This window comes from Diplotaxodon limnothrissa, linkage group LG15 (assembly GCF_057381915.1).
Source record: "Diplotaxodon limnothrissa isolate DT_005_m linkage group LG15, D_limnothrissa_male_GT1.1, whole genome shotgun sequence".
Lineage (NCBI taxonomy): Eukaryota > Metazoa > Chordata > Actinopteri > Cichliformes > Cichlidae > Diplotaxodon > Diplotaxodon limnothrissa.
The window spans coordinates 9,785,939-9,813,487 of record NC_140610.1 but is presented as its reverse complement, the minus strand read 5'-3'; the positions used below and the strand labels follow the sequence as shown (position 1 = coordinate 9,813,487).

The 27,549-nt window shown below is 39.0% G+C and overlaps 1 protein-coding gene across 1 annotated transcript; it reads left to right on the top strand.

The window, feature by feature from the left end:
- Positions 1-842: 842 nt before the first annotated feature.
- On the top strand, positions 843-25,959 carry ptk2bb (protein tyrosine kinase 2 beta, b). The gene is made up of 31 exons (XM_085372013.1): positions 843-892; positions 9,961-10,196; positions 10,409-10,587; positions 10,703-10,790; positions 11,151-11,230; positions 11,449-11,511; positions 12,125-12,179; positions 12,325-12,465; positions 12,617-12,691; positions 12,777-12,878; positions 13,854-13,971; positions 14,100-14,139; positions 14,234-14,265; positions 14,383-14,424; positions 14,513-14,610; positions 14,730-14,811; positions 14,918-15,018; positions 15,169-15,284; positions 16,179-16,279; positions 16,625-16,714; positions 18,419-18,623; positions 20,884-20,989; positions 21,080-21,139; positions 21,228-21,350; positions 21,491-21,643; positions 21,884-21,919; positions 24,520-24,538; positions 24,663-24,697; positions 24,902-25,036; positions 25,160-25,240; positions 25,744-25,959. The coding sequence occupies exons 2-31, from the start codon at positions 9,999-10,001 to the stop codon at positions 25,957-25,959; spliced, it is 2,970 nt and encodes a 989-aa protein (XP_085228139.1). The 5' UTR covers positions 843-892; positions 9,961-9,998.
- The last annotated feature ends 1,590 nt before the right edge of the window (positions 25,960-27,549 follow it).

Here is a 27,549-nt window from a genome sequence, read left to right as displayed (position 1 = left end):
CTGGTTGGCTGGGACCTCTATGTGGAGCTTGCACGTGCTCTGGTTTCCTCCAGCAGTCCAACTGGGAGGAAATTAGTTAAATGGTGATTCTAAATTAGCCCTGTGTACCCTGGATAGGGGCCGGGATAGGCTCCAAACCCACCGCTATCCTGCTAAGAAAAGTGATGCTTTGGACTGTATGTATGCATTAACTAAATAAAGGGTTTAAAGGAGATAAACATCCTTCAAACCTGCATTATCCTAAAGACTGGCCTTCTGCTTATAATCAACGAAATCTAAAACCTCAACAGGAAAGTTCAGTGTAGATGAGTCCACTTTTTTATAACATGAGCTATATAAGGAAAAAATAATAGCTGATCTAAGGTCGCATGAGACAACTGCATTCAGGACTTGAGTTATATCTGCTTATACAAATAGTTGGAGGTTGCAGGTTGGCGCTTAACGTCAGCCCGATATTTTTGAGCGTACAGCGCCCTCTGGTGTTCAGAAGATTTAGCTACAACATAACACCAGTGAAGGTGACTTAACGTAGAGGAAAAAGTTTGTTAGACGGGAGAGAATAAATATAAGAATATTTCAGGACAGGGTTTGTGCAGATTTGATTTTAAAGAACTCGGTTTCTCTTTTTTGTATTATATTCCAAAAACCATTCCTGGGTCGTAAACAGTTCAAAACTGTTGGGGTTGGTGTTTATTTATCCCGGATCATGAAAGACTCCTGAAATAAGGAAGTGGACTCACCTTAGATCAGCACGCCAGAGGTGAGGGAGTGGCTACCTGCCCCTTCTGCTCGACTAACAGTGCGAGAGGCGAACTGACGTGCCCAGGGCTCTCCGGGAGGAATTGTACTCTCCATAAAGCTTTTATTCTCAGGGAAGTTCAATCAGAATCAGGTAAGACTCAAAGATTAACTCGTGTTTATGTTTCTGTGAGCACAGGGGTTTCCAGATACTGCTGAACAAACCATTATGATTAATCCGAGTGTTTGCCATAGGCCCAAATGTACTGTACAAGTTAATAAAAGACTGATTGACCAACATTTATACGATCTCACAAGCATGCAAATCCAGAATTTGTTTTATTCATTTTCATTCTTTAAACTATCCACAAACGTGAGTTTTACAATATTTTCTTTGACTGATAGGAAAGAGAAAAAAATGTGAGGCTTGTGCAAGTGTGTTTTCAGGATAAGCAGCTGAGTGTCACGGCAGATTGTGGAGTCCTAGCTGCTGTTTTTTCACATAGAAAGAAAACTTTGTTCATTATCAAAGCATGTCTGTGCAGGTGAGGAGGCAGCCCGCCGCATTCCAGTGCCTGGGGTCATGACGTTGCAATATGCAGACCCTCAGCACAAATGTGTTTAGCGAGTAAGCCTGCCTGAGTGCCTGCCTGCGCTGTGTTTCCACCAGGAACAGAGGTTACACAATAACTGCTGTAGTTTTATCATCTCTACAGGAGAGCAATTAACTTTTTTTTTTACTGTCAGATATCAAGAGTAAGATTTGTTTCTAATATATATACACACACATAGTAAAAAAGGTAGGTAAGATAGGTAACATAATGACCGGTGAGAGTTTTCCGATACCAATTCCCAGAAACACCATGTGATGAGACTTGTCCAAGGAATGGATGTTACTGTCAAGTGTGCATGTCATGACAGATTTTGGGAAACACAGTGTCTTCCATATACACAGCTGTCTGGCTGCTGCTGCTGCTTTAGAAAGAAACCCGAGAGGCTGTCAGAGGACGTGCAAAATAGAAAGCCTAACTAATATCAATACTAGATTTTTTTATTTTATAACTTTTCACTTAGGCCCAAATAAATGTCAGTAAAAGTGAAGGATTCAGTCATTTGACTGAAAAACAAAATAACCCTATCAGAGAGTTGCAGAAATTTCAGGAGCGGGCAAATCAACAGCCTGGTACATTCTTAAAAAACAATGAATGCACTGGCCACCTCAGCAACACCAAAAGGCCTGCAAGTCCACAGAAGATGACTAATGTGTGTGATGACAGGATTATTTCCATGGTTAAGACAAACAACTTCACAACATCTAAAGAAGACAAGAACACACTCAGGGAGATAGGTGTATCATTGTCAGTATCTACCATGGAGGCGTCTGCATGAATGTAAATATAGAGAGTTTGCAACAAGGTGCAAACCGACAAGTTATTCAAGGCAGTGAAATGGGATATTCTGCAACGGGCAAGTCAGTCAACCGAGCATGCTTTTCATTTATTAAAAGAAAAGATGACAAGCATCTCTCAGCAGTAATTTAAAACATATGGTCATATCTTTAAATACATGTTTGCTTTAATGCAGGAGTCATTTAGATGGATGCTGAATAGGAAAGTTTACAGCTAAAAGGAGAGGTTGAATGTAGTGAACAAACTTTAAATTACTGCAAATTATACACTTGAAAACTTGAACTTTGTTCAAGAAAGGCAGTGACTAAACTCAAGATCGTGAAATAAAAGCATCAAATATTTCATATGAGGATTGGTATCTGGGTGCTGCTCCCTGAGCCTGGTTCTGCTGAACGGTTCTTCCTGTTAAAAGGGAGTTTTTCCTCCCCACTGTCACTAACTGCTCGCTCAGACAGGCTTTTTTGATTGCTGTTTCCCCCCCCCCTGTTTTTTTCAGGGTCTTTACTTTGCAGTATAACGTGCCTTGAGTTAACTGTCCCTGTGATTGGTGCAAAATAAATAACACTGAACCGAACAGCAACTACTGATATAATACTTACTAATGAACAATTAATTAAGGACTAAAAACCTACCATTATTTTTTCACAATTATATAAAACAGATCACTTCACAAGCTTGAACAAAGATGTTTAATCCTTAAAACAATGAAGAGAGACTGTTTTTGAAGGAAACTGTTTCCAGGGCCTACTCCGTGGATCGGCTTCCTCCGAGGCGTGGACGTCTATCAGCAGAGAATGTACCTTCACCTATCAGCAGAGAATGTCCCTTAGTCTGTAACACAGTCAAATATATTCTCAAGTAATATTCAAGCATGCCATTCAGCGTGTTAGTACGAGCAGCTCGGGAGCAGCTTGGGAGAACAAGAAAACAGAGACTGCTTTAGATTGTCTTCCCAAAGTGACTCAACTTTATTCACAAGTACAACAGTTTATATAGAGGGTAAAATTCATGAGACAGCAGATTATCAGTTTAAACCAGTACAGACCAAGATAAGGCAGCGTCTTCCTGCCCTTGGGTGAAGAAGCATCCTTTGTGTAGTTTATTAGTTCAGCTACAATTGTGATTATCTCAGCGACATATTTTCAAGGCACAAAACGAAGAGTTCTTTCATTAGTGAAATCTGAAACAAACCATTTGGCCTTCAACAGGCGTCTAAAAGATTAAGAAACTAATGTAGCTGAGGGAGTGATCTCTGTGGTATTTCAACCTTGTTGAATGACAGAGTTTTCCTGTATAATGTCACTATAAAACAATATCCAGTAAATGCTCCCATGGTACTAAAATACCTAACAGTTTTTATTTCAAGCAACTAACTGATTAATGAACTTGGAGTTGCAGCTTAAGTGTAACTGGTCTCACTCTGATGGGAGCTTTCCAAATAGAGTAAAGTTTTATATGCAAGCTTAAACTTAGCAAAAAGCCAGGTCATGGAAAAAAGTAAGTTTTCACATAATAAATAAAGGATAAAAAATAATCAAAAGAACCTTACAGTGTGTTAGACATTCCCCAGCTGCGTGTTGGTGGCCATTATTTCTCTGAGACCTACTGCATTGCAGAATCAGTTTAGCGTTTCTGTACACCCTCCCCTGTCCTCTAAGTGCAGCCTTGTTTAAAGTTTCTGCCTTGCCACTCATTTTCTTGTGGAATTTCCTTCTCATTTATCTCTCTTCTCATTCCTCAGTTGATGCTGTTTTCATTAGATCCCAGCAGAATAATAGCGGAGACATACAGCAGTAACTCCTCTAGATAATTGTCTGCGGTAATGAATATTTCCACTTATTGTCCCGCTGAGGCCTCTGTTGTGGATGAGTGTTGAAAGAGTTAGTTCACTCCAGCTCGCTCTCAGTTTGTGTTAAAAAAAAAAAACTCCCTGGAGAGAACAGTCGTTACCATAACAACTCAAGTGCCAGCATGACAGTGTGTGAGTGGCAACAACGCGTGTGCCTGGCAAGTAAGATAAGATAAGATAAGATAAGATAAGATAACTCTTTATTGTCATTGCACAGTCATACATAGTACAGTAGTACAATGAAATTGGAAAAAAACTGTCCTACGTCGGCACTACATATAACACAACACGACACGATATGACACATCACAACGTAACAAACAACACAACACAGTATATTAACTTAGTATAAAAAAGAAGAATAAGTGTATGTGTATTGCACACTGTTATTATTGCACATTAATTATTATTGCACCTTGTTATAAATATAAATATTATTGTTATCGTTTTAAACATTGTTACCTCCCCCTAAAAAGTCCAGGGAGGTATCCAGTCAGGTCAGCTATTTGCATTGATCAGGGCTATTGCCCTGTTGTAAAAGCTGTCCTTGAGTCTATTTGTTCGGGACCTCAGCAGCCTGAACCTCCTGCCAGACGGCAGCAGCTTAAACACCCGGTGTCCTGGGTGTGTGCAGTCCCGTAGGATGCTGCGTGCCCTCTTGAGACAGCGAGTGCTGTACAGGTCCTTCAGGGAGGGAAGAGGATGTCCAATGATTTTTTGGGCCATGTTGATGACCCTCTGGAGTGCCTTTCTGTGTGCTGTGGTGCAGCTGGAGAACCACACACCGATGCAATATGTCAGCACACTTTCAATGGAGCAGCGGTAGAAGACGGTCAGCAGCTCCTTCTTCAGGTCCATTTTTCTGAGGATTCTCAGAAAGTGGAGACGCTGTTGGGCCTTCTTTAAGACCGCAGAGGTGTTAGAGCTCCATTGGAGGTCTGTGTCTATGTGCACACCCAGAAACTTGAAACTGGAGACCCTTTCCACGCACTCCCCGTTGATGCTGACAGGCTGCAGCTCGGACTTCCTCCTTCTGAAGTCAACTACCAGTTCTTTTGTTTTGGTGGTATTGAGGTCCAGGTTGTTATCTGCACACCAATCTGACAGCCTCTGAACTTCAGCTCTGTATGCAGTCTCATCTCCCCCTGAGATGAGCCCCACCACAGTGGTATCATCTGCAAACTTGATGACTGTGTTGTCTGGGTGGGAACTAACACAGTCATGTGTGTACAGAGTGTACAGTAGGGGACTCAGTACACAGTAGGTGTACTGTAAGTGTCACTTTTGTTCACTTATGAACCAAAAAACTAAAAAAAAACAGTGTTTTTACAGACAATCAGAAGAAAAGACTTCATGGTTGTCTGTGATTTTGTGATTTTACTTGGGGATTTTTAAAAAGTGTGTGTTTGTGTGTGTGTGTGTTGACTTTTTTTGAGAGCTCATTCTGCCTGACATTACTGTCCTTCTCTAGAATTGGATGGCTCTTTTCCTATAATCAAGAGAGCTCACTGCCATTAAAACACAGGACCTTACTTTGAGGTATCTGAACGTTATTTCTAAATGTATTAATTCATCACTGATATATTAATCTAATCTATCTGATTGTAAAATGAGCAAAGAAAGGCAACAAATCTAACCTGCCATTTTGTGGGAAATTATTTTTGTTAATGATTGAATTGAGACTTGTTTTCTTCATTACTTTCATCACAATAATTCAAAAACCTAAAAAAAGCATAGTTTTTTTACCATCAGTCTGAAAGTCAGAAGGAAGTAATCTGCAGTTACGTAAGAGGAACTGAAATCATTAAAAAGCGATAAATTGGTCTATCTGAGTGACACAAGTGCTCAGTTGACTATATTTGTGTGTTGTCAGGTTTTTGTTTCTTTTTATTAATTGTGACTCACCGCCAACAAACAAAAGGTTTTTGTTAACGCTCGCCTCTTTCCAGAAATAGTTTGCTTGGCTTTTAAAGCCAGTCTTTATACTTGGTAAGAAGCCCAGTTTAAACAGGGACCTGTCCATGTCTGTGCCTCGTTGTTCCTGATTTGTGTGTTGAAGTGTTAAAAACTAAATCTAGTCTCACACGCTTGCCCAACAGCGTGTTTAAGACCTTATGACAACCAGTGGTCTTGTTTCGATGATTTTTTTTTCTGTCTTGTTGTTGCTGTTGTTGTGGTTGTTGTTGACCCTATGACGTCAAACCCTTCATGGTATACTGTGTAATAAGCCTTATGCAAATATTTTGTCACAAAGGATTTTGCAATGGTGTTTGGCCATTTGTAGCAGTATGTAAGGTTTAGGTTTACTGACAGCAATCAGTGGAATCCACATGTTCAGTCCATGGATGCTTTTTCTTGGAAGTAATTTTAAACTTCACTCTGTCTCCTGGAACCCCTCTTTCAGGCTGCCCACACCCAGGTGATGGTGTAACATGCTGCCTTTGCTTCACACTCCTCTTCTCTTTTTCTTTTCTACACATACACACGCACACACACACATACACTCTTACACACAAACACACCCACTCAGCCCTGCTGGGGAATTCATGGCCTCAGGCTAACAAACACAGTCGAAAAGCAGCAGAAAGCCCTGAAAGAATTAACGCTGCTCGGCTCCCTCACGGACTAACAGCGTGGAGTTTCATTTGTACGGAAACACCTCATGACAGACAGAAGACACTTTTCCGATCGACAGTATTGTGAGGTACGCATGTTGCAGCTAGTTTCTTTTGCTCTGTTTGCTGAGCCTTCAGTTTCTGATTGGTCAGGCAGAATAAGACGGTAAGAGCTTCTGTGCATTTATTTATTTAGTTTTTGTTCACACGGTAATTCCTGCCTTTATCTGTGTCACGTAACCTGTTTGGTCACAGGGTGTACAGCACCCTTGCTTTTCAGAACAGTGAGCAAATTATCGTCTAATTCCAAAAGTGTTTTTATAGCTGTTATTTTATCACAGCCATAAGAACTGTTAAAATCTCAGATCACCAAATGGTCAGTGCAGAATCTCCTGTTGCTCGAATGCATTTAAAAATATTCCTATCTGCTCTTGGAGGATAGATAAATATTCCTACATGAAAAAGAAAGGATTTTATTTTATTTTTATCATTGCATGTGGTTTTAACAAACCATAATTTTAATTCAGGACAGCACAGCGGTGCAGTGTTTGGGACTGATGCCTCACACCAAGAAGGTCTCAGATTTGAATCCGCCGACCGGCTGGTACTTTTCTGTGTGCAGTTTACCTGTTCCTCTTGCTCTCTCAAGGTACACTGTGGATTTCTTCCAGTCCCAAAATGCTTGTTAGGTCAATTGGCGATCCTAGATTAGGGGGGAATATGAGCATGACTGGTTGTCTGTCTTGGTGTGTTAGTCATGTGACAGCTGAAAAAAGCTGCAGTGGCTTCAAAACCATTAAAATTGGTTTAAGAAAAAAACACTAAAAAATGAATTAAGATTTAGTTAAATGTTATGTATATAGTCTATGCCAATCTCGTGAGCAAATCATAGTATGAGACTTAAAGCCCTTACTAGATTTAAACAAACATATATAAAACATTAACAATTATTATGAAGGAGGGGTCTTTATTGATTTTTAGTATTTTGGATTTAGAATGACAGGTCTGCATGCTCAACGTAATGCTGAACCAGGAGGCAGTTAGCATATCTTATCAGTTTTGGTGGTAGGCAGATTTTGAGTCATTGTACCAAACAGAGCATCACTGGTGCTGGGTTTTTGGGTCTGAATCTGACACCTTTGAGTCTGTGCCACCATCTATTCAGCTGAGATGTGTGCTATGCTAAATGTGCTGCAGAAAATGCACATTATAGAGTCTGGCCTGCTGTGTCAGACAACTGCAATATTTCCAAATTACTACAAGTATTTGTGATGTAAAAGGTTTTTACATCTGAAATCAAAAGACAACTTATACAGCAAAACTGATAGTTTTGTGACAGGCCAATATATAGCTCTAAAGGTAAGCTAACTGCCTGCTAGCTATAGCATACTGGACATAAATGAGAAGAAACAGAATTCCTAGAATTTCAAATGACTAAGTTATCCTTTAATAAAACTCAAAGAAGCCAGTTTCTTATACTTAAAAACGACTCAACAGTCGCTCCATTACTGAAGTACTATGTCAGACCTCCTTTTGCCTTCAGAATTGCCTTAATTCTTCATGGTATAGATTCAGCAAAATTCTGGAAATGTTCTTCAGAGATTTTGGTCCATGTTGACAGAATAGCATCACACAGCAGCTACATATATTATTTTTTTGTCTAAAGAGTATACCAATGTATGCATACCAAGCTTATGCATAACCTTGGTATTCATACCAACAGTTGTGTTAAAAACATTGCTACATTCTCCCGGTGAGCTAGTAGTCTCTGCAGTTGGACCGCAAATGGCATTTAACACCAAATTAATAGAAAGTTTAACTACAAAGTTTATAATGACCATAAACACGAGATTAAAAATGTATGTTTGAACAAAGCAACATGAATTATGTTATTCTTTTGCCTGACAGATTTTCTGTGTAGGTTCTCAGTGATCCAGGTCATGGTTAGCCTAAGGACCTTGGAAAGAAAGCAACTGGACCTCTAACTTTCGTGACAGTGTTTCACCTGTCTTACTTTGATATACTCTTTGAACTCTTATCCAAAAGACGGCTCATTCAGCTCTGAAACCAAATGGTCAGGAGCTCCAGGTATTTAAACCCTTAAGAGGGTCCAAGCTCCATAAGAGGGTTGTTGACCCACTATGAATCATGTGCGTCATCACATGAGGCAATGTATGAAAAAACATGTGGGTTATTACCACCAGAGGTTTCACATGAAATCGCTCTGAGACCTCGCCTTACTCTATCACGCGACCTATTGAGGTCACCTGACACAAGATGTGAGTTGGGGTTTTAAGCTTCTGGGAAGTCATTTTAAAACTGCATTGTAGGTGGCTGAGAGGTGTCGTAAGCAACCTCCTCTTTTCAGTCATGGTCGTTCATGGTGGGTTGTGGTGTGTTCCCCACAAGGGGAGCTAGGATGTTGGCAAGGAGCTTGGAAATGTTGTAGGTGGTTGAGTTTATACTGCTAACTAACTTTATACTTCTAAAAATGTCCTCTTAAGGGACTCTCCACTATTTTGGTTTTAGAACTTCCACAGCATGTCTTTTATCCTGTCTTCCTTCTCTCACCCCAACCGGTCGCGCCAGATGGCCACTCCTCCCTGAGCCTGGTTCTTCTGGAGGTTTCTTCCTGTTAAAAGGGAGTTTTTCCTTCCCACTGTCGCCAAAGTGCTTGCTCATAGGGGGTCATATGATTGTTGGATTTTTCTCTGTATGTGTCTACTTTAGAATATAAAGCGCATTGAGGCGACTGTTGTTGTGATTTGGTGCTGTATAAATGGAATTGAATTGAATTCAATTGAATTGAACTGAGGCAGCCTCTTGGATGAAAGGTCAAATGTCTCCACAAAGTCGAAGAAATCCAGTCACTTGGATGAACTGGTAGTTAACAGGTGGCAAAAGGAATGCTGTTAATAGAGAAACAGCGTTTAGTAGCAAAATATTATGGAGATGAAAATGCAAAGAATTCAATATTTCATTGTACATTTTTGTTGCATGTTTGTGAATGGCTGCTCTCAAAACGGTTTGAGAGCAGCGATTAGTTTTACTCCAAAACCTTGCAGGTCCTCACTTGAAATCTGGTTGAGAAAGAATGTAATCTGGATATCTCAGAAAAAATGATATGAATCATAGCAGCCACATGGCAAAAGATCACAGCTTCAAAGTGAAGCATCGCACGACTGTAGTAGTATAATGAAGCAACTCACAGAACAGTGTGTCCTTTTCTTTTGAAGAAATTATTATCACTCAGTTCTTCCAGTTAAACCTTTTGTTTACCCAGATGTCCCATCTAAAATAAAAAAGCACCATGCATATAAAGTATCGTTTTTCTTTTCTCTGTTTAAAGGATGATTTTGATGTGATGATGCCAACCCAGCTTTGACAATGTATGAGGTGATGTCCGGTGACACCCTGTCCTGGAAGGTGCCCAGTCCACGACAAAATGAAACAGAGGCTGGCCCTGAAGAACAATTCTCTGGGGATGGTGGACCTGTCAAAATCCTTAAAGTGTGCTTCAGCACCAACAACAACCTGGGCAAGAATTTCAAGCTGGTGAAATGTGACAACTCCTGGCAAATTAGGGTGAGAATGTAGCCCAGAAAATATGGGGAAGAGAATTTCATTGTCAAAAAAGACGAAAAGGGAAGTGCCAAATCGTGTTTCCGCCACTTAATGTTATAATTTTATCGCTATTACATATTTAAACGAGTTTAAACCAGAAATTTCAATAAATTGAAGGATGACCAAAAATCTTTTCAAAAAGTATTTTTTAAACTTCTTTTTTTCTCCTTCAGGCTATCATTCGTTCAATTCTGGTCAGCGGGCGTTTAGGGCCAAACGTTCAACACGCAGGATGCTATGGCCTCATGCTAAAGCACCTGAAGTCAGAAGAACTTCACTGGCTCCATCCAGACCTGACTGTCGGAGAGGTGGAGAAGCGCTATGAGAGCAATCATCTGGAAGCCGAGTGGAGGTACTGATGGACTATTAGGATATTAATCTTGTAATTAACATATGTACTTTTTGTAAGCTTTATTGTATTGAGTTTTATTTGTAAGCTGATATCTATATTTTCCTTTCGAGCACAGATATGACCTTCGTATCAGATACATTCCTGTGAATTTTGTGGAAAAATTCAAAGATGACAGATCGACCTTTGTGTATTTTTACCAACAGGTAACTGTATTTGTTATCCTGTCATAAAAGCTTCCTGCCTCTATTGTACTTGTTGTTGTTTAACTGATATCCTGTGCATCATTTTAGCAAATCTCGTGTAGAGTGTGTTACTTTAGTTGCTTAAGCCTAGCCAAATTTGCTGCTGCCTTTGCAAGTCGCTTTGCAACCTAACTCTACTAAAGAAGCCTGTTGTCATTGATGACAGATTGGGTTGGTGCTGCAAAGTCAAGTAAAAATCACTCTAGGTGGAAATGGTTTTCTTTTGATTTAAAGAGTCCTGACTGACTTTGTTTGAAGTTCTATTTAGAATTTTATTGTTGGTATTCGCATAAAACTCAAATTTTTGACATGTTATTATAGGTGCGTAGTGATTACATGCAGTATCATGCCAGTAAAGTCAGTGACGGGATGGCATTGCAGCTTGGTTGTTTGGAGATCAGGTGAGTCACTGCATTCCTTACCTCGCTGTGAGTGTGAGGTGACTGAACTGGGTGTATTTACTGTACACTTTCCAATTGTCTCCCTCTTGCAGGCTCTTTCATAACTTAACCCGTGTTGCTGTGCTTTGTATTTAATAGAATGATCAAAAGCTATAGAATACTTAAACTGCTATTTTTATTAATCATTTTGTATCTTTATTCTCACTCTGTTTTCACAGGCGGTTCTACAAAGACATGAATGCAAAAGGTCTTGAAAAGAAATCTAACTTTGAGCTGCTAGAGTAAGTTTTTACTTTCTGTACACTACAAAGAGTTATCGCTCTAATATTACATTAAGGGCTTTTAAATCCAGTTTAACTGGTGTTGTTTAATTACGTTACCCTAAAAGTGACACTTCATGGGTTGTGAACCCTCAGCTTCAAAACATGATTAAAAATGCCTTGAATTAAACTAAAAGACCATTTTTTAAATATTAAATCAGAATCAGAATACCTCATTAATCCCTAGGGAAATTATGTAATACTAAGCAAAAGACAAAGAAAAAACGTCACAGCATGAAGGAAAATCAGGACCAATTCAAACAGGCTGCATACCGGTTGATGCAAGCTCAATATAAAATTTAAATGACATGATGATGATTTAAAAAGCCGATACATTATTATATATTACATTTATTTATTTCTTTGAGACACCCTAAATATGTGTAGCTATTTATTGTTCCTTACCAAAAAGCTTTAACCGAAATTTTTATTTATATTTATTGGCCATTATAAATGCCAGTACCAACAGTTTGACAAACAGCTAACATCAGCAATAGATTGCCTTTCAAGCTCTAGAGTATGTTTTTAATTCTGAATATTCTTCTAAGGTTTTTTGTTTGTTTTACCAATTTAGAAAAGAAGTTGGCCTGGACCTTTTCTTTCCACAGCAACTGATTAACAGCATGAAGGTAAATTTCTCTAAACGTGACTTAGTGTGTCCTACCTAAACAGGCACCCACAATTTATGAGACTTCCTTTGCAAATTAATATTGAGTCACTATTGTGCAAAAGTGCAAGTTTTACCATTTTCAAATCTCTGTGGCTGTGATCCAGCCTAGGCCCCTGCGGAAGATGATTCAGCAAACATTTCAGCAATTTGCAACACTCAAGGAGGATGACTGCATGATCAAGTTTTTTGAGACGCTTAAAGATTTCGTCAGCTACGATGAAGAGGCCTTCCCTTGTGAACTAGTGGTGAGCAGGAACATGATGTTCATCTGGAGCAATGAATCATGTCTTATTCATAAATAACAAAATAGACCTCGTTAAGCTTGTCCAGAACTCCAAGATCTGTAGATTTACTGTTTGAGGTATTAATGTTTCAAATGTTTTTATTTGTGAATAGCAAGGCTGGAGTCTGTCTGTGGAGCTGGTCGTCGGTGGGAGAGGAATTCGCCAACGCACACAGAAGGATTCAGCTGTAAGCGTGATTAAGATTTTGTTAATCTTGCACACAGGTTTAACTTCATAATTTAATCATTGCATTCATTCCTTTTGTGTGGCAGGCTGTGTTTTTAGCTGACTTCAAACAAATTAAGAAAGTACAATGCATATCGCAGAACGATGGCAAGGCTCTCCTAAATCTTGACATAGAGGGCGCGAAGCAAGTAAGTGTAATATTCCTCCCTATAGTTTGAAATATTAGGGAATGTCACTCAATAGCTTCCTTTGTTAGGTACACCTCATTGGTATTTGATTGGACTGTCTTTTCTCTTCAGCACTCCCTCGAGTCTTTGTGGCACAGATTTGGGAAGGTGCTGGAAACATTGCTCAGAGATTTTGATCCATATTAACATCACAAAGTTAATGCAGATTTGTCGGGTGCACATTCATGATGTGAATCTCGCATTTCACTGCTCTAGTGGATTAAGATCTGAGGCCATTTAGTACAGTGAACTCATTGCTATGTTTAAGAAAGCAGTGAGCTTTGTGACATGTTGTGTTTCATCAGAAGATGGGTACACTGTGGTCAGAAAGGCATGGGCATGGTTAGCAAATGTGTTGGGTGTTGAAACTATGTTCAGCTGGTGCTAGATCAACATGTACCAAGAAAAGTTTCCCCCACACAATTACAGCATCACCAGCAGCATGAACAAGGCAGGATACATTTATGCTTTTATGTGTTTTAGACCGAATTCTGACCCCCACTAAGCAAATGTTGCAGCAACATTAAAGATTCATTAAACAAGTATTTTTTCCTATCTTATGTTGTCCAGTTTTGGTGAGCTTGTGTGAATTGTAGCCTCAGCACATAGTGTGGTCTCCTGCTGTTGTAGCCCATCTGCTTTAAGGTTCGATGTCTTGTGCATTCAACACCTACTTGTGCCGTTCTATCAACTCGAACTCTGGTGATTTCCTTCTGACTTCTAGCGTCAACCAGGCATTTTCGTCCAGAGAACTGCTGCTCATTGGATATTTTCTCTGTTTGGACCACTCTCTGTAAAGTTCAGTGTGTAAAATACTCAGACCAGCACGCTGAGCACCAACAGCCATGTTGGTTGGCTGATGAGTTATTGGTATTTTCTAAACTGGCCATTCAGTCTATGTATTTTTGTGACATGCCATTGTGTCCTCATTGATAGCGTCTGACCATCAATGTGGCCACGGTCGCTACGGCTGAGAACATGATTGATCTTATTGACGGGTACTGCCGCTTGGAAAACAACACAGATGAAAGTGTTATCCACCGACCAAATAGAGGTGTGTAAGATTTATCTATTAAATAAAGGGCAACATATTGTTTTTAAAGATTGACCATTGTCTTAAAAGCTGTTTGAAATATATTCTTAAAAGTCAATCTGGATTCTCATTACTACTTCCTATCCTAGATGCCAATGCAAGAACCTCCCTACCTGAAATTCCTACTGGGTAAGTGGCTGTTTTACTGACTTATGCAGTCAGTGCTCTAATTTGAACATTTCTGACTTTGGCTTTCCCCCATTTTGTCTTTTCCTTGGAGCAGCAGAGAGACGAGCTCGCTCAGACACAGTATGGGTGAGCTCAGAATTTTAACAACCTATGCTGTACACTTTTTAATAGTTAAAAACCAAATTCCTTTTAATAGTGACGTTATTATGAAGACAATAAAAATGAGATCTTTTGCATTTTTAGGTTCAGATATCTACTGTGAGATTGATGAAAGGCCAAAATCAGGTTCGGAAAAGTCTATATTCAATTCTGTTACAGGATCATACCTGTGAAAACTCACTTTTTAATGTTCACTGTTACTGTTGCTCTGCAGTTGTGAAATACGGCATCGACCGAAATGACATTGTTCTCGGCCGAATCCTCGGCGAGGGTTTTTTTGGGGAAGTCTACGACGGAGTATACAAAAAAGCTGTAAGTTTAAAGGGTTTAAGCGCGGTGTGTTACAGAGCATCTATAAAATACATGATTGCATTAGAAATAAATGGCAGCACGCAAAGTGAATGTGCAGTAACATGTGTTTAATTGGACAGAATGGTGAAAGAGTTAATGTGGCAGTGAAAACCTGCAAAGACTGTTCACCTGACGTGATGGAAAAATTCATGAGTGAAGCAGGTACGCAGAGAAAAAGATTTCTAAAACAGCTGCTACGTTCACCACAACTGTGCCAGCAGTAACTGACAGAGTTGTCCTGATAAGTTGTGATGTTTGTGTTTGTCAGTAATCATGAAGAACCTCGACCATCCCCACATCGTCAGACTGATTGGAATCATAGAGGAGAATCCCGTGTGGATTGTCATGGAGCTTTATCAGTATGGGGAGGTTAGTCCTCATTTCCTGATTGGTTATAGAAAATATGCATTTAATATATGTTCTTTTTTCTTTTTAAACTAGTGTAGCTTCTGGATGCCACAGCAGATGTCGCACATGTGAATTCCTGACTGATTAAACGCATTATTGACTTTCTTGCAGCTGGGACACTACCTGGTTCAAAACAAAGAAAAGCTGACAAATACAACCTTAGTGCTGTTCAGCCTGCAGATCTGCAAAGCTCTCGTCTACCTCGGAGGGGTTAACATGGTACACAGGTAAATTTTTTTCTCTTCTTAATTAAAAAATGAATGCTTTTATTCAACAGAAAGGTTACAGTGTTATAAGCTCTGCCTCCTTTGAGCATAAATGATCATGGTCTGACATAAAAGTAGCACCAGCTTAGGCGGGTATTTCAGATATCCTTGTCCCCAGCATCACTTTCCAGTTCCTCCTGGGGAATCCCGAGGAGTTTCCAGTCCAGGAGGGATTATATATCTCGACTCTCGACAGTCGAGATATATAATCCCTCCTGTGGCTTCTGGGTCTACTCGAGGGTCTGCTTCTAAAATGTAATCCACACTTTCAGCTTAAGAATTACAGCCATTTTTACACATAGTCCTCCATTTCCAGAGGTTCAAGTAGTGACAAGCAGTTTGATGGCCAGGTGAGGCATGCTTCTTTGTTAATTCATGGCAAACAAAGCGGACATAATATCTCAAGTTGATTCAAAGAGTTGGATTTGTATTGTTGGGTTTTCTCCCTCAAGGCATCCTACTCAGTCGCCTTTTGATTGAAAGTGGGTGCCACGCAGGCAACACAGTTGGTCTGCAACTATTTGCAATCGGTCCACCAGCTAAAAAATTGAATGCAGCCTTTTTTCCTAGTTGCAAGGAGAGGAGCCTACCGTCGTATTTTAACTCTAGTGTGACTGAGTGATGAAGTCGTCACATTTTGGAAAAACTTTTTATTTAATCTTAAAACATTGAAATGAGGAAAGTTGTACTGAAACAGCAGAACACCATGTTCCATTGAGTTGTGTCTGCAGACTGTTTAAGTGCACAATTTCAGGTTTTAACATGCATTATTTACATTTCCCCTGAATCTTGCCTACATTATCCACCTGTACCAACATAAATATCAACCTTTCCTCCAATCCTGTCCGCTCACAGAGACATAGCAGTTCGGAATATATTAGTCGCCAGTCCGGACTGTGTGAAGCTTGGAGACTTTGGTCTATCGAGGTACATAGAGGATGAAGAATACTACAAAGGTAAAAGAGACACTCATGAACTAACACAAATGTTTCATGCAATAAACATAAAATATCAGCTAGATTTATAAAATACTTTAACTGTAAACGCTTCTGTTATGTTTTTCCTACATTTTGATCTTGTTCACATTATTGTTTTAAGTCATGTACGTAATAATTTTGACCACAATTTTAGATTAAAGGATCTACACAGTTAAACCACAGTCTGTTATGTCTCCTTGTCAATAGAAAAATAAAAGAATATTTAAAACAAATACACAAATTAATCAACTTATTTGGAAAAATCTTTAAAAACCATGGCTTTGACTATCTTGACTATAATGCAGTGTGCTAATTTCTTTGCAGCATCTGTGACCCGATTACCAATCAAGTGGATGGCCCCAGAATCCATTAATTTCAGGCGTTTTACCTCAGCTAGTGATGTGTGGATGTTTGGTGAGCTTGTTACGCATTTACCTTCAACAGCACGGTGACATTTTGAGGGTTTGGTGCACAAGAGACTAAGAAACACTCACACATAGAAAAAGGTCAGGTTACTGGTTAATAATCAACCGAAACAAGGGCTACACAGTTTTATGACGAGGCAGGGATTATTTAAGATGATATGGCTCTACATTACAGATAACGTGCACACAAACACACATAACAGTGGACTGTTATTCTTCCTTTCTTTGTTTTGCTTTTTTAGCTCAAACACTGATGGTTTACATGGGGGAATTTTAAGCCTCAGAAGGCTCAATATCCCAACCTAACAGCCTTTCATGTGTATTTACTCCTAGTGCTTTTACAAAAGTACTGAAACACTGGCATCCTCTGACCTTTGAGGCCTAAGAGAGTGAGGAATTACCTTTATGATGCCTGACTATTTGATATCCTCCCCTAAGGTAAATCAGTTTTTCTAAAACATAAACAAACACAAGGCCCAGGCCTTGTGACCCTGAATAAGCCTGACAAAGACTCCAATCTGGCCCACTGGACGACTTTGGAAAATGTGAAGCAGGGCATAAATTTTAGCCTTTTCCTTCCTACTGATAAAGACCATGGCCATTCACACTAAACCAATGCAAATAAGTAATAGAGTTCCTGCTTTTTCATTATATGCTATAAAATTTATGATTTTTACAGCTCGTCCCCGGAAAAAAAAAGATATATCCTGTTAATTGATTTTAAAAAAGTTACGTTTTCCAATTCCAGGTCAGTCTGTGCAGTTTTCTGTAATTTTCACATTTATCTCTTACAATTTAAGCCCAAAGCAGCCATATAATGACTAAAAACTGATAGGTGCTGTTGAAATTGCACTTCTTTTTCATGATTAAATATATTAGAGATTAAATGTGTAGTTAAATATCTTTACAATGACAGAAAAGGGAGTTTCTCTCATCCGGCCCACTTAAGATCAAACTGGGCTGTATGTGGCCAACAATGTAAAATGAATTTGTTCTGCACTGTGTGTTTTCATGCACTGAATTCAACCATACTTATGATTTCCATTATGAATTTTTAAGCATGAACTAAACACTATTATTGACCCAGATCTGTAATATTTTCTCACAAAATACATCTTATTTAGTTCATGTATTTCTTTTTGCAACAGTGACTGATACAACTGTGGACATAAAGTGGACTGAAGGCTGATATAGCTAAAATAAAGCTATAGGATATGCATTAAAAACATGAGATATATTACCATACCATAATTTATTTATATATCACTTTATTATAGCACTATATTAGGTAGATTCTGACCCAACAGCTGCTTCCTGTCGGAGAGCCATGGATTGTTTTTAAGTACAAGAATGAAATATTCTATTTTACACGGCTTATTGTAAAATAAAGCAAAATAAAGCTTTTTGAGCTTCATCTGGTGGAAAAATAACTTTTTTGAAAACTGCAATTAATGAAAATAATCAAAAACATGAATAATGAATAGTTATAATTATTACTAACTCCATTACCAAGCACCACAATGACTGCTTCAGGTGGCATTTGTTTGTCTTTGTTTGCTATTGTCAATGCGTTTAATTTCATCCTTATTGCCTGATATTTTCTATTTGTAGTCTATTACACAATCTGAAAATGAATAATGAACTGGAGGGTGAACATTCCCAAGCTTATTTTTGTTTCTGTGTTGTTTTCTAGCTGTGTGTATGTGGGAGATAATGAGTGGTGGACAGCAGCCGTTTTTCTGGCTTGAGAACAGAGCTGTGATCAACCAGCTGGAGCAAGGCATCAGACTGCCCAAACCAGATAACTGCCCTCCTGCCCTCTACTCACTCATGACCCGCTGCTGGTCCTACGACCCCAGTGAAAGACCCAGTTTCACTGAGTTGGTTATGAAGATCAGGTAATTCTTTATGCATTATTAAAAGAAGTGATTATGAAGAATACAAATGGATTGAGATCCTTTAATTAAGGCTTGGTCAGTGGGCCCAATCTTTCTCAGTTGAAGTTTGTGATTATCTGCATAAGCAGATATTGGCCTCATAGTGCTATGTTAAAAAAAAGGTTTATTTTACTCATTTCTAGTTTCATATTTCTATTCTTGACTCCACTAGAGAAGTTTTTTTTTTTTTAAATTTTATATTCTTGTAGCCCATCACTTTAGCCATTAACTGAAGCAATCATTGGCTTCTGATTGGCTACAAGTTTGTAGTAGTCTGAATCTTGAGCAATTGGCTCATAGGGATTACATGATGATGACATCATGATTAATATGAGAATATATCCTGTCTATATACATGTGATGGAAAATAAGGAAAACCATCAACCCTTTACTGTGTAGTTAGGTTCATAATCTGTTAGACAAAGACACCATCATACTTCTGAATTTTCAACAACAGTAAAACTGTTAAAATCCAAAGTTGTTGGATTTTAAATCAGACATAATTATTTCCATGGGTAAAAAAACAACTTTACATCATCTAACCAAGTCAAGAACACTGTTAGGGACGTGGGTGTATCACTGTCCCAGTCAAGAGACGTAGACCTCAGTGGAAATAGACAAGGTGCAAACCACTGGTTACACACATCTGTTTCCATGACTAGAACCACATCATAATCCAAAGCCTCACAACAGCTGTCAAACATGGTGGAGACAATGTTCTGGCATGGGCATCTGTGGTGGCCAGTGGAGCTCAGTCACTAGTGTTTATTAATGATATGACTGTCGATAGAAGAAGCAGGATGAACTGTGAAGTGTACAGACCTCAGATTCAGCCAAATGCTGCAAAACTAATCAGTAGGCAAATGGATTATGACCCAAAGCAAATTCAAATTCAAATTTATTTGTCACGTACACAGTCATACACAGTACGATATGTAGTGAAATGCTTGGACAACTGCTCGTGACCTAAAGAAAACAAAAAAGGAAAAGGCTATGAATAAGAAAGGAAATAAATATGAAAAATTAAAAAGGGTAAATTTAACTAGGGAAGCATATGTTGGGTCTGTGTTTCCACAGGCCCCACTAGTTTAGAGACTTATTCCTCATGAAGAACACAAGACAAAACAGAACATCTTCAACCAGTCTTTAACTTGCTAACGAGGAAAGGCTTTGGTCAGAACCAGGCTATGGAGCTTAATGCTCCTCACCTATCTCTAGCCCAAGTCCTTCAAAGAGTAGCTTCCCTCGCAGCTATTTATTCCCATGATAGTTACAGTTTACACAATACAACACAACACAAGCACCTCCCACCGTAAAACCCCCCAATGGTTCTAAGATAAGGCACTGTGTGTGTGTGTGTGTGTGTGTGTGTGTGTGTGTGTGTGTGTGTGTGTGTGTGTGTGTGTGTGTGTGTGACCTCCTGCTCACCAGAAGGATCATAAAAGCAGGAAGCTTACAACACAAGAAACAGATCTTCCAGATAGAATGTATCTACAATAAAACCTCAGAGTGGCTGGAGAGGTGGTCAGGATCAGAGGAATCTCTTTGATCCTACTGCTTGAACTAAGACTTTACAAATTTAAGAAACACAGTGACAACATTCAACAATTTGACTTAACAGCATACTACAAAAACAACCCAAGTATTTCTCAAAACAAAAAGATTGGATATATTTTGTCTGTGGCCAAGTCAGTCAAAAGAGCATATTTTCAGTTACTGGAGATAAAAGTGAATACATAGCATCTCAAAGTAGGTTAAATAGCATTTTTTGATGTCCATGGGTTCTAAACTTCAGGCACTGACTGCAAAGGATTTTTACACAGCCCTTAAAAACATTATCTTTAACTTAGATAAAACAGTCCGATTATTTTTGAGTCTCTGAAAATAGAGGACACCGGATGAAATTGGCCGTAATTCTCAAAAGGGTCATGTAAAATCTGTGTAAAACTCTTTGAGTTAAAAGCTGAAAGTCTAGACTTAAATGCCAACTTGATGGTTTGATGTAAAACAATAACTGGGGTGGTGCATAAAAGGAAAATGACAAAAAATGTATCTTTGTCTCGCAAATTATGGACTTAGTTCTAATAATTCACTGGGTTTTCAGAGCTGGCTTGACACAAATAAAGTTGCTACATTATTTAGTGACTAACTGAAACTACACGTTAAGTTTTTGTGAACGCATTACAAAGGCATGATGTAAAATGTGTCTCAAATTTAACAGTGATGTCCACAAGATGGAGAAGGAGCAGGAAGCGGAGAGAGAGAGAGACAGAGTGCGTTCCACCAAATTTTTCGAGTCCAAGTTCAACATTGACCCCCCGCCTAAGGTATAAATTATTTTTAAGTTTACCTACTGCTCAGTCTTAAAATTTGGTTGTAACAAATGACATTTTTATAATCTTTTACATTTCCTGAAGCCTTCAAGAATGAAACCAGCCCGGTTTGGGAACACACTCAGTATTGGTCTGCACATTCAGGTACTTTTAAGCAACCTCTAGACACATCCTTTGAGGTAGCTTTAATTTTTTTCCATATATAAGTGTGTGTCTGTTTGTATCTGTGCAGCTCAATGAGGCTCTGTGTGCCAGCTCACCTGACCTAGCCAGCCCATGTGACTATCAGTCTCCTGTCGACTCCAGCAACACTCTCGCACTACCTGCCAAGTCGCCCCGGCGCCGCAGCATGGGGGTAAGAGACACTAAGCACTTCCTTTAAAGGTTTAGCTGCACAACCTACTAAAGCACTGTATTATACTGTGTCGAACGAGGATACTCATGCGATTGTTTTAGTAACATTGTAATTACACTTCTCCATCGTTGTACTTGTAGGAGAACGAGTTTTTCAGAGTGGAACGCAACACCGAGGAAGACGCCCAGCTCCTGTGGCAGAGGGAGAAACACCAGATACATGAAACGCTCCGCAAGCAGAAAGAGCAGATGATGGAGGATAAAAAGTGGCTGAAAAAGGAGGAGAGACTGCTGGTGGGGAACAGAGCATCCTTTACTTTTGTCAAACCCCTCTCTGTGTCTCTGTCCTCCTCTGGGTCCGAATGCAGTGTAGCTGTGAAGGCTACATGGAATGAGGCACCATTAAATAATACCAACCTACTTGTCCATCCAAAAAGCCCCACTAGTCTTAAATTGAATGTGCCCTTGATAACAGTTCCAAAGAGAGGGTCTATATCTCTGTTGTATGAAATGAACCTGCCTGTTTCTTTTCAGGACCCCATGGGACTAGAAGATACTGCCAATCCAGAGGTAGGTGTGCTCCTGTACAGAGTGTAATTTTAATTACAGGCAGTTTAGTGAATCAATTTAGTTACAATGGAGACATAATTTTTTTCAGATACCTAAAATACAAACAAAGTAAATTAAATGTAAAGTAAAGTAAATGTTTGGGGTTTTTTTTTTACATTGTTGTCAGTCCAGTTGTGACTGTTTGTGATCACTGAAAAATGAGCTTCGTCATAGGTCACACTTCCTGCAGGGATCAGTATAAACCACTATTAGTCAACTTAGTTTAAATCTTTTATTAGATATTTTATTAAATAGACTTCAGGTGCATAAGTTTCTATCTATCATGCCATTGTCTGATGTACGGTGGCCCTGTGAGGCCAAACGGACTGTAAGAAAACACCAGCAATAAGAAAAGTGCTGCAAAACCACACAAAACACCCACGGAAATAGGAAAAACGGAAACGAAAAAACAGATTTCCAAAAGCACAAGGGAAGGTTTTCTGGGGAGACAATAACCCGACAGATCAGTTGCAGAAACCAAAATATGCTAGTGTGTTTTAATCTCATGATTAATGTATGGATTTTTAGGCTAATAATTAGGCTAACACACTTACCGCTCACCTTTTCTTTGCGATAGATCCTCCACTTCTTTTAAGAGTCTCCCAGCACAAATCTTAGTATAGTTTGGTTCCTGCAACTGGTCCGTCGGGTTATTGTCTCCCCAGAAAACCTTCCCTTGTGCGTTTGGAAATCAGTTTTTGCCTATTTATGTTTTCGTGTTTTCTATTTCTGTTTTCTTTTTCCTATTTCTGCTTTTTCTATTTCCGTTGTGTTTTGTGTGCTTTTGCAGCGTTTTTCTTATTGCTGGTGTTTTGCAGTCCATTTTGTTAGGTATGCTGGATTACACAGATGGATTACGTGGCAGAAACACACACGGACGCAAAAAAGTTTGTGATGCAAGCTTTATATACACGAGTGGGGGGAATATTTACAAGGGAAGGGGCTATATACAGTGATGGATAAAAATGTGCCAGGAGATAAACACCGAGGAGATGAGACGGAGCCGAAGTATGCAGGTAGGCAGCAGACGGACCGGAGCTACCTGACAACAGGGAACAAAACAGAGCTTATGGCGTACCGTTGATAGCCGAACGTTAAACACAAGTGGACGGAGAGAGTTGGAGAGCTTACTTGACCACCCAAACCACAGCCGCTGCGGTGATCGCCGCCTGATGGTACGTAGCACTCCGTCGCGGATCCACAATAGCCAACACAAAACCCTAGGTAGGCAGGCAGGCGATGGAACAGGCTAAGACAAAGAGAAGCAGGCGAAACATGGATCCTTTAAAACATACAGCTCCACAGCGTAAAATCAACAGATGCAGCCTGTGCTGACTCGTTACCACTTGTGACAGCGACAATACTCCGACACCAGACGTCCGTGACTCTGCTCCCTAAAAGCGCTCACTGATGACGTCCGATGCGTCGCAGGTGTGCTGGAATGCCATCAAGCCCCGCCTCGCCTACCTACAACCAAAAGGAAAACAAAACCCAAACAACAACAATACACCTACCCACCACCTCCTAACACATTTGGCCTCACAGGGCCACTGTACTAAACTACTATACTACAACTAAAGCTTTACTACATATTTGTATCACCAAAACTACTATAAAGGTCCAGAGCCGCATAAAATAAACACATGATATACGTTATTACATTTTTAATTATTATATATTTAATATTAATAAAATATTTATATATAAAGTGTTATTATAACCCTAGAAAATAATGTATGTTTGTGTCATTTGACTGTTATTTTCTTTGATGAGGCATCCACATGATATATCCTGCAAAGCCTTTCCCCTTTTTCTTAATTTGAAATATACATTTATGACAGGAAGTGTGTTATTTAAGAGTATTGTCACTTTAATTAAGCATTTAAAGTTTAACAGTATTAAAAGGCTAATTTATCAAGTCTAGATGATGTGCAGTGTTTAACAAATTAATTAGATGACCTGTCATAAAGAAAACATGCAAATATTTTAGAAATCTGTCAAAAAATTGTTAAAGCTGAAAGTGACATTCTATGTGCAAGTTTGAGGCAGCATACTGGACTTCCCTGAGGAGTCAAATTAATCAGGCATAACATTCAACCACTAAAATGAATTTTCCTGTTCATGAATAACTGACATCTTAATCAAAGAATAATAATGTCCCTTTAGAAACGAGCACCTCCCTGCTTTTTATGAAACAGTACATTTAAAAATTAATGGATAACGAGAATCATTTAATTTTAGCATTAAAAATATCAATTTGATTGAACACCTTGTTCACACTGGTGTAATAATCAATACAGAAACACAAAAAATGATTTTGGTAATTACCAATACCGTTAATTTAGGGCAGCAGGGGCATAAACCTAATACTGGGTTTTTAAGCGCTTTTCTCTGCTTAAACTAACCAGCTGATTGGTCTCATATAACTATCAGCAGCATCAATTATTATGATTACTTTTGTGCGTTGTTGTCAATACATAATGCGAGCTGTTGATTAGAAAGTGTAGAATTGTAAAAATTCCTCATCTCGTCCTCATGAGATCCTTCTTTTGTTCTTTTAGCCGGCTAACATCGAGATTGGTAAGCACTCAAAGCAATTCACAGATTCACATCTAAAATGATCTAAAGATGTTCCTTCGCTCCTTATGTATTTGATCTGCTATTTCTCCTCATCTGTCATCTTTTTCATCTTTCTGCCATACAGCAGTGCCTGAGAAGCCGCCACGACTCACAGCAAAGGTAAGCAGATTTAGTTTTCTTAAAATTATTTTTAGGCCATAGAAAAACATCATTTAATTTAATAGCTTTGATTTTTGGATGAAAAATTATTCATAATTTGTCCTTTTTTTTGAACGGGCATCGATGCCACTGTTTTATCTAAGTAAGTGTCTTGTGATGTTATTTAGTATTTCAGTTCTTAAAACCTATTTACTCCTTTTTCAGCCTGCGCCCACAGCTGAGCTTGACCGCACAGATGACAAAGTATATCACTGCGTAATGGACTTGGTCAAAGTAGTCGTCCAGCTCAAGAATGACATCGCTGGGCTGCAGCCAGAGCAATGCATTACCCATATCAAGGTACACTGAGACAAATGAACTGCTTTGCACTTCAGTGTTACAGTTTGTTGCTGCTTTAATGTTACATTTTGAAATGCAAAGACAAAGCTCCTGAGTCATTTCTGTATTGATTTCTGCCCACAGTCTGTTGGGATGGCATTAAGAGATTTAATTAGCAGTGTGGATGAGATACTGCCCACGTTACACGGGTCTGTGAGGACTGAGGTACAGTATGACAGCATTATTTTATTATTTCATTTCCTTTCTGTGCATTTTTATCCCTTTAAACACAAACAAAGCAAAAACTATACAACTATCCCTTTAAATCCCGAACCATGAAAAAATTGCCAGAAAATTCAATTTTCTTTTTAAAAATAGTGTTCGGTGAACCTCCTGACATAACAAAGAACATTAAATATGATTTTAAATATATGCATTTTGATTTATATAATATTTGCTACAAAACATTTTTTTCAGTTTATTTCTTGAAACTTTTTACTTTAAAAAAATCGCACTGATGTAGAAGTCACAAAAACTCATCAAATATGATACACTTGCCTTTAAAGTTTACATTTTTGGAGGGGGACACCCAGAATCCATATTTTTGCATCACAAAAATACTGACGCAACGCCAGATTTCCTCAGCCGAAGAGCTGGCAAAACGTAAAACTCAGTCATCAAAGCGCCAATCTAAACGACTGATCCATTGGTCTTCTGTAATATCGCAGATCGAAGGCACCCAGAAGCTGCTGAACCATGACATGGGGGAGCTGATCAGCAAAATGCGGTTGGCTCAGCAGAATGCCATAACCTCTCTAAAGGAGGAGTGTAAGAAACAGATGCTGGCTGCCGCACACACTCTGGCTATGGACAGCAAGAACATGTTGGATGCTGTGGATCAAGCAAGAGTCAGGGCCAATTTAGCAAAGCCGGCTCCCCCCTAAAAGACATTAGATTTTTTTTTTTCAGTTTCACATCAAACTAAATAGGGACTTCTTTTTTTTTTTTAATATGTGAAAGTCAAAAATAACATTTGTGCATTGTAAAGCATGCATTTTTAGTTGGATCACATCGATCAATCAGTGAAATGAATCCTGCAGCATCACCGGTACTTTGGATAGCCACTGTCACGTTAATGAGAGTTTAGTTTAAATGTGATGCTACATATGGATGCATGTGTATTTTTAGGTAATGCAATAATACAGAAATGTGTCATTTTCCTTTTGCGGTCCCCTTGCATCATGTTTAGGATGTCAGTTATGCTAAATTTTAAATGATAACTGTACCTGTGTGTGATTGGTGAAGTGTTGACTCAGATATTTGCTTTGAAAGTTGTATTTGTAAATATAAAATGTGTTGCATGGGAAATGTTTCATGCAAAAAAGAAAACACATGTGAACAGTTTACTTTTGTCAGTAGTGAAATGTAAATATAGCATCAATGGCGTTTTGTTGTCGTCTTTGGTTGGCTGTATCGCACAAAGTCATGGGAATTAAAATCCACCGACCAGTGAAGGAAGCTCCCAAAAATCATATCCACGACAGATCGACCTGGTTTCACTTAAATCCAACCAAGATTGTAGGATAAGTAGCGAATTTTGTGAACGCTGAAAACTGCCTTTAAAATGACAAACACGACGTGGAGCTTAAGCACAGTTTGGCTGAAGAGTCATTAGGTGATCAAATTACTGCAAATTCTGAGCCATACTCTAGAAGGATGAGTGATTCTAGTGAACTGTAGAGGGAGGAGTGGATGTGTGCCTTGGCTGGATGAGATAAAAATGACCATATTAAAAGGTTAGTTGGCCATTTAAGTGGCATGACTCACACTAAACCAATGAACTAAAGAGCACAGTATTATCCTCACAAAGACCCAGCAATTCATTGTTGTCCTCTGTTAGGGACATGAGTCTGAGACCTCTGCATCAACCACAATTTATGCATCTGAGTCATACTGTAGTGTCAAGAGGACATACTGGGATTTCTATTGGTGGCACATATGTCGGGGTTGGGTTAACAGAGCGCATGGACTTTCTTTTCAAAATGATGGGCATTGCAGCTCCAGATTTATTTAAGGGAGATTAAATGATACGATATATACACACACATATAATTCTTTGATTTAGTTGGATTTCATAATTTTAACACTTTCAAAACAGAACTTTCATTCCCAGTCCTTTGTAGTGGACAGTAGGACTTACCAACTTCCATTTATAAGTGAGACGAAGAGAATTTTACCCAGAATTGTAGACAGGGTCTCAGGCGCATAGCTGTCTGGGGATGAAGTGTAGGAGGGCCAGGTATTAAAGCAGAAAGGTGAAAGTTCAAAGCACCTACCAGCATTCGAGAAGCGTCACTGTCCAGTTTTACATCGCCACAGACTGAGGTTGCCAACCAAAGAAGAATCAACAGATATATTTCAAGACAAAGATTAAACTATTTGGCCACAAAAGCAAGAGGTATTTTTGGAGGCATCAAGGTGAGGCTTTTCAAACCTAACGACACTGCATCAACTGTCAAGCATGGTGGTGGTAG

What these genes read in the sequence shown, in the direction of transcription:
- ptk2bb (XM_085372013.1), top strand. Translation starts at nt 9,999, where the DNA reads ATGTATGAGGTGATGTCCGGTGACACCCTGTCCTGGAAGGTGCCCAGT. An exon ending in AACTGATTAACAGCATGAAG is followed by an intron (nt 12,180 to 12,324) that starts GTAAATTTCTCT and finishes GCTGTGATCCAG; the next exon opens with CCTAGGCCCCTGCGGAAGAT. An exon ending in ACGGAGTATACAAAAAAGCT is followed by an intron (nt 14,611 to 14,729) that starts GTAAGTTTAAAG and finishes TTAATTGGACAG; the next exon opens with AATGGTGAAAGAGTTAATGT.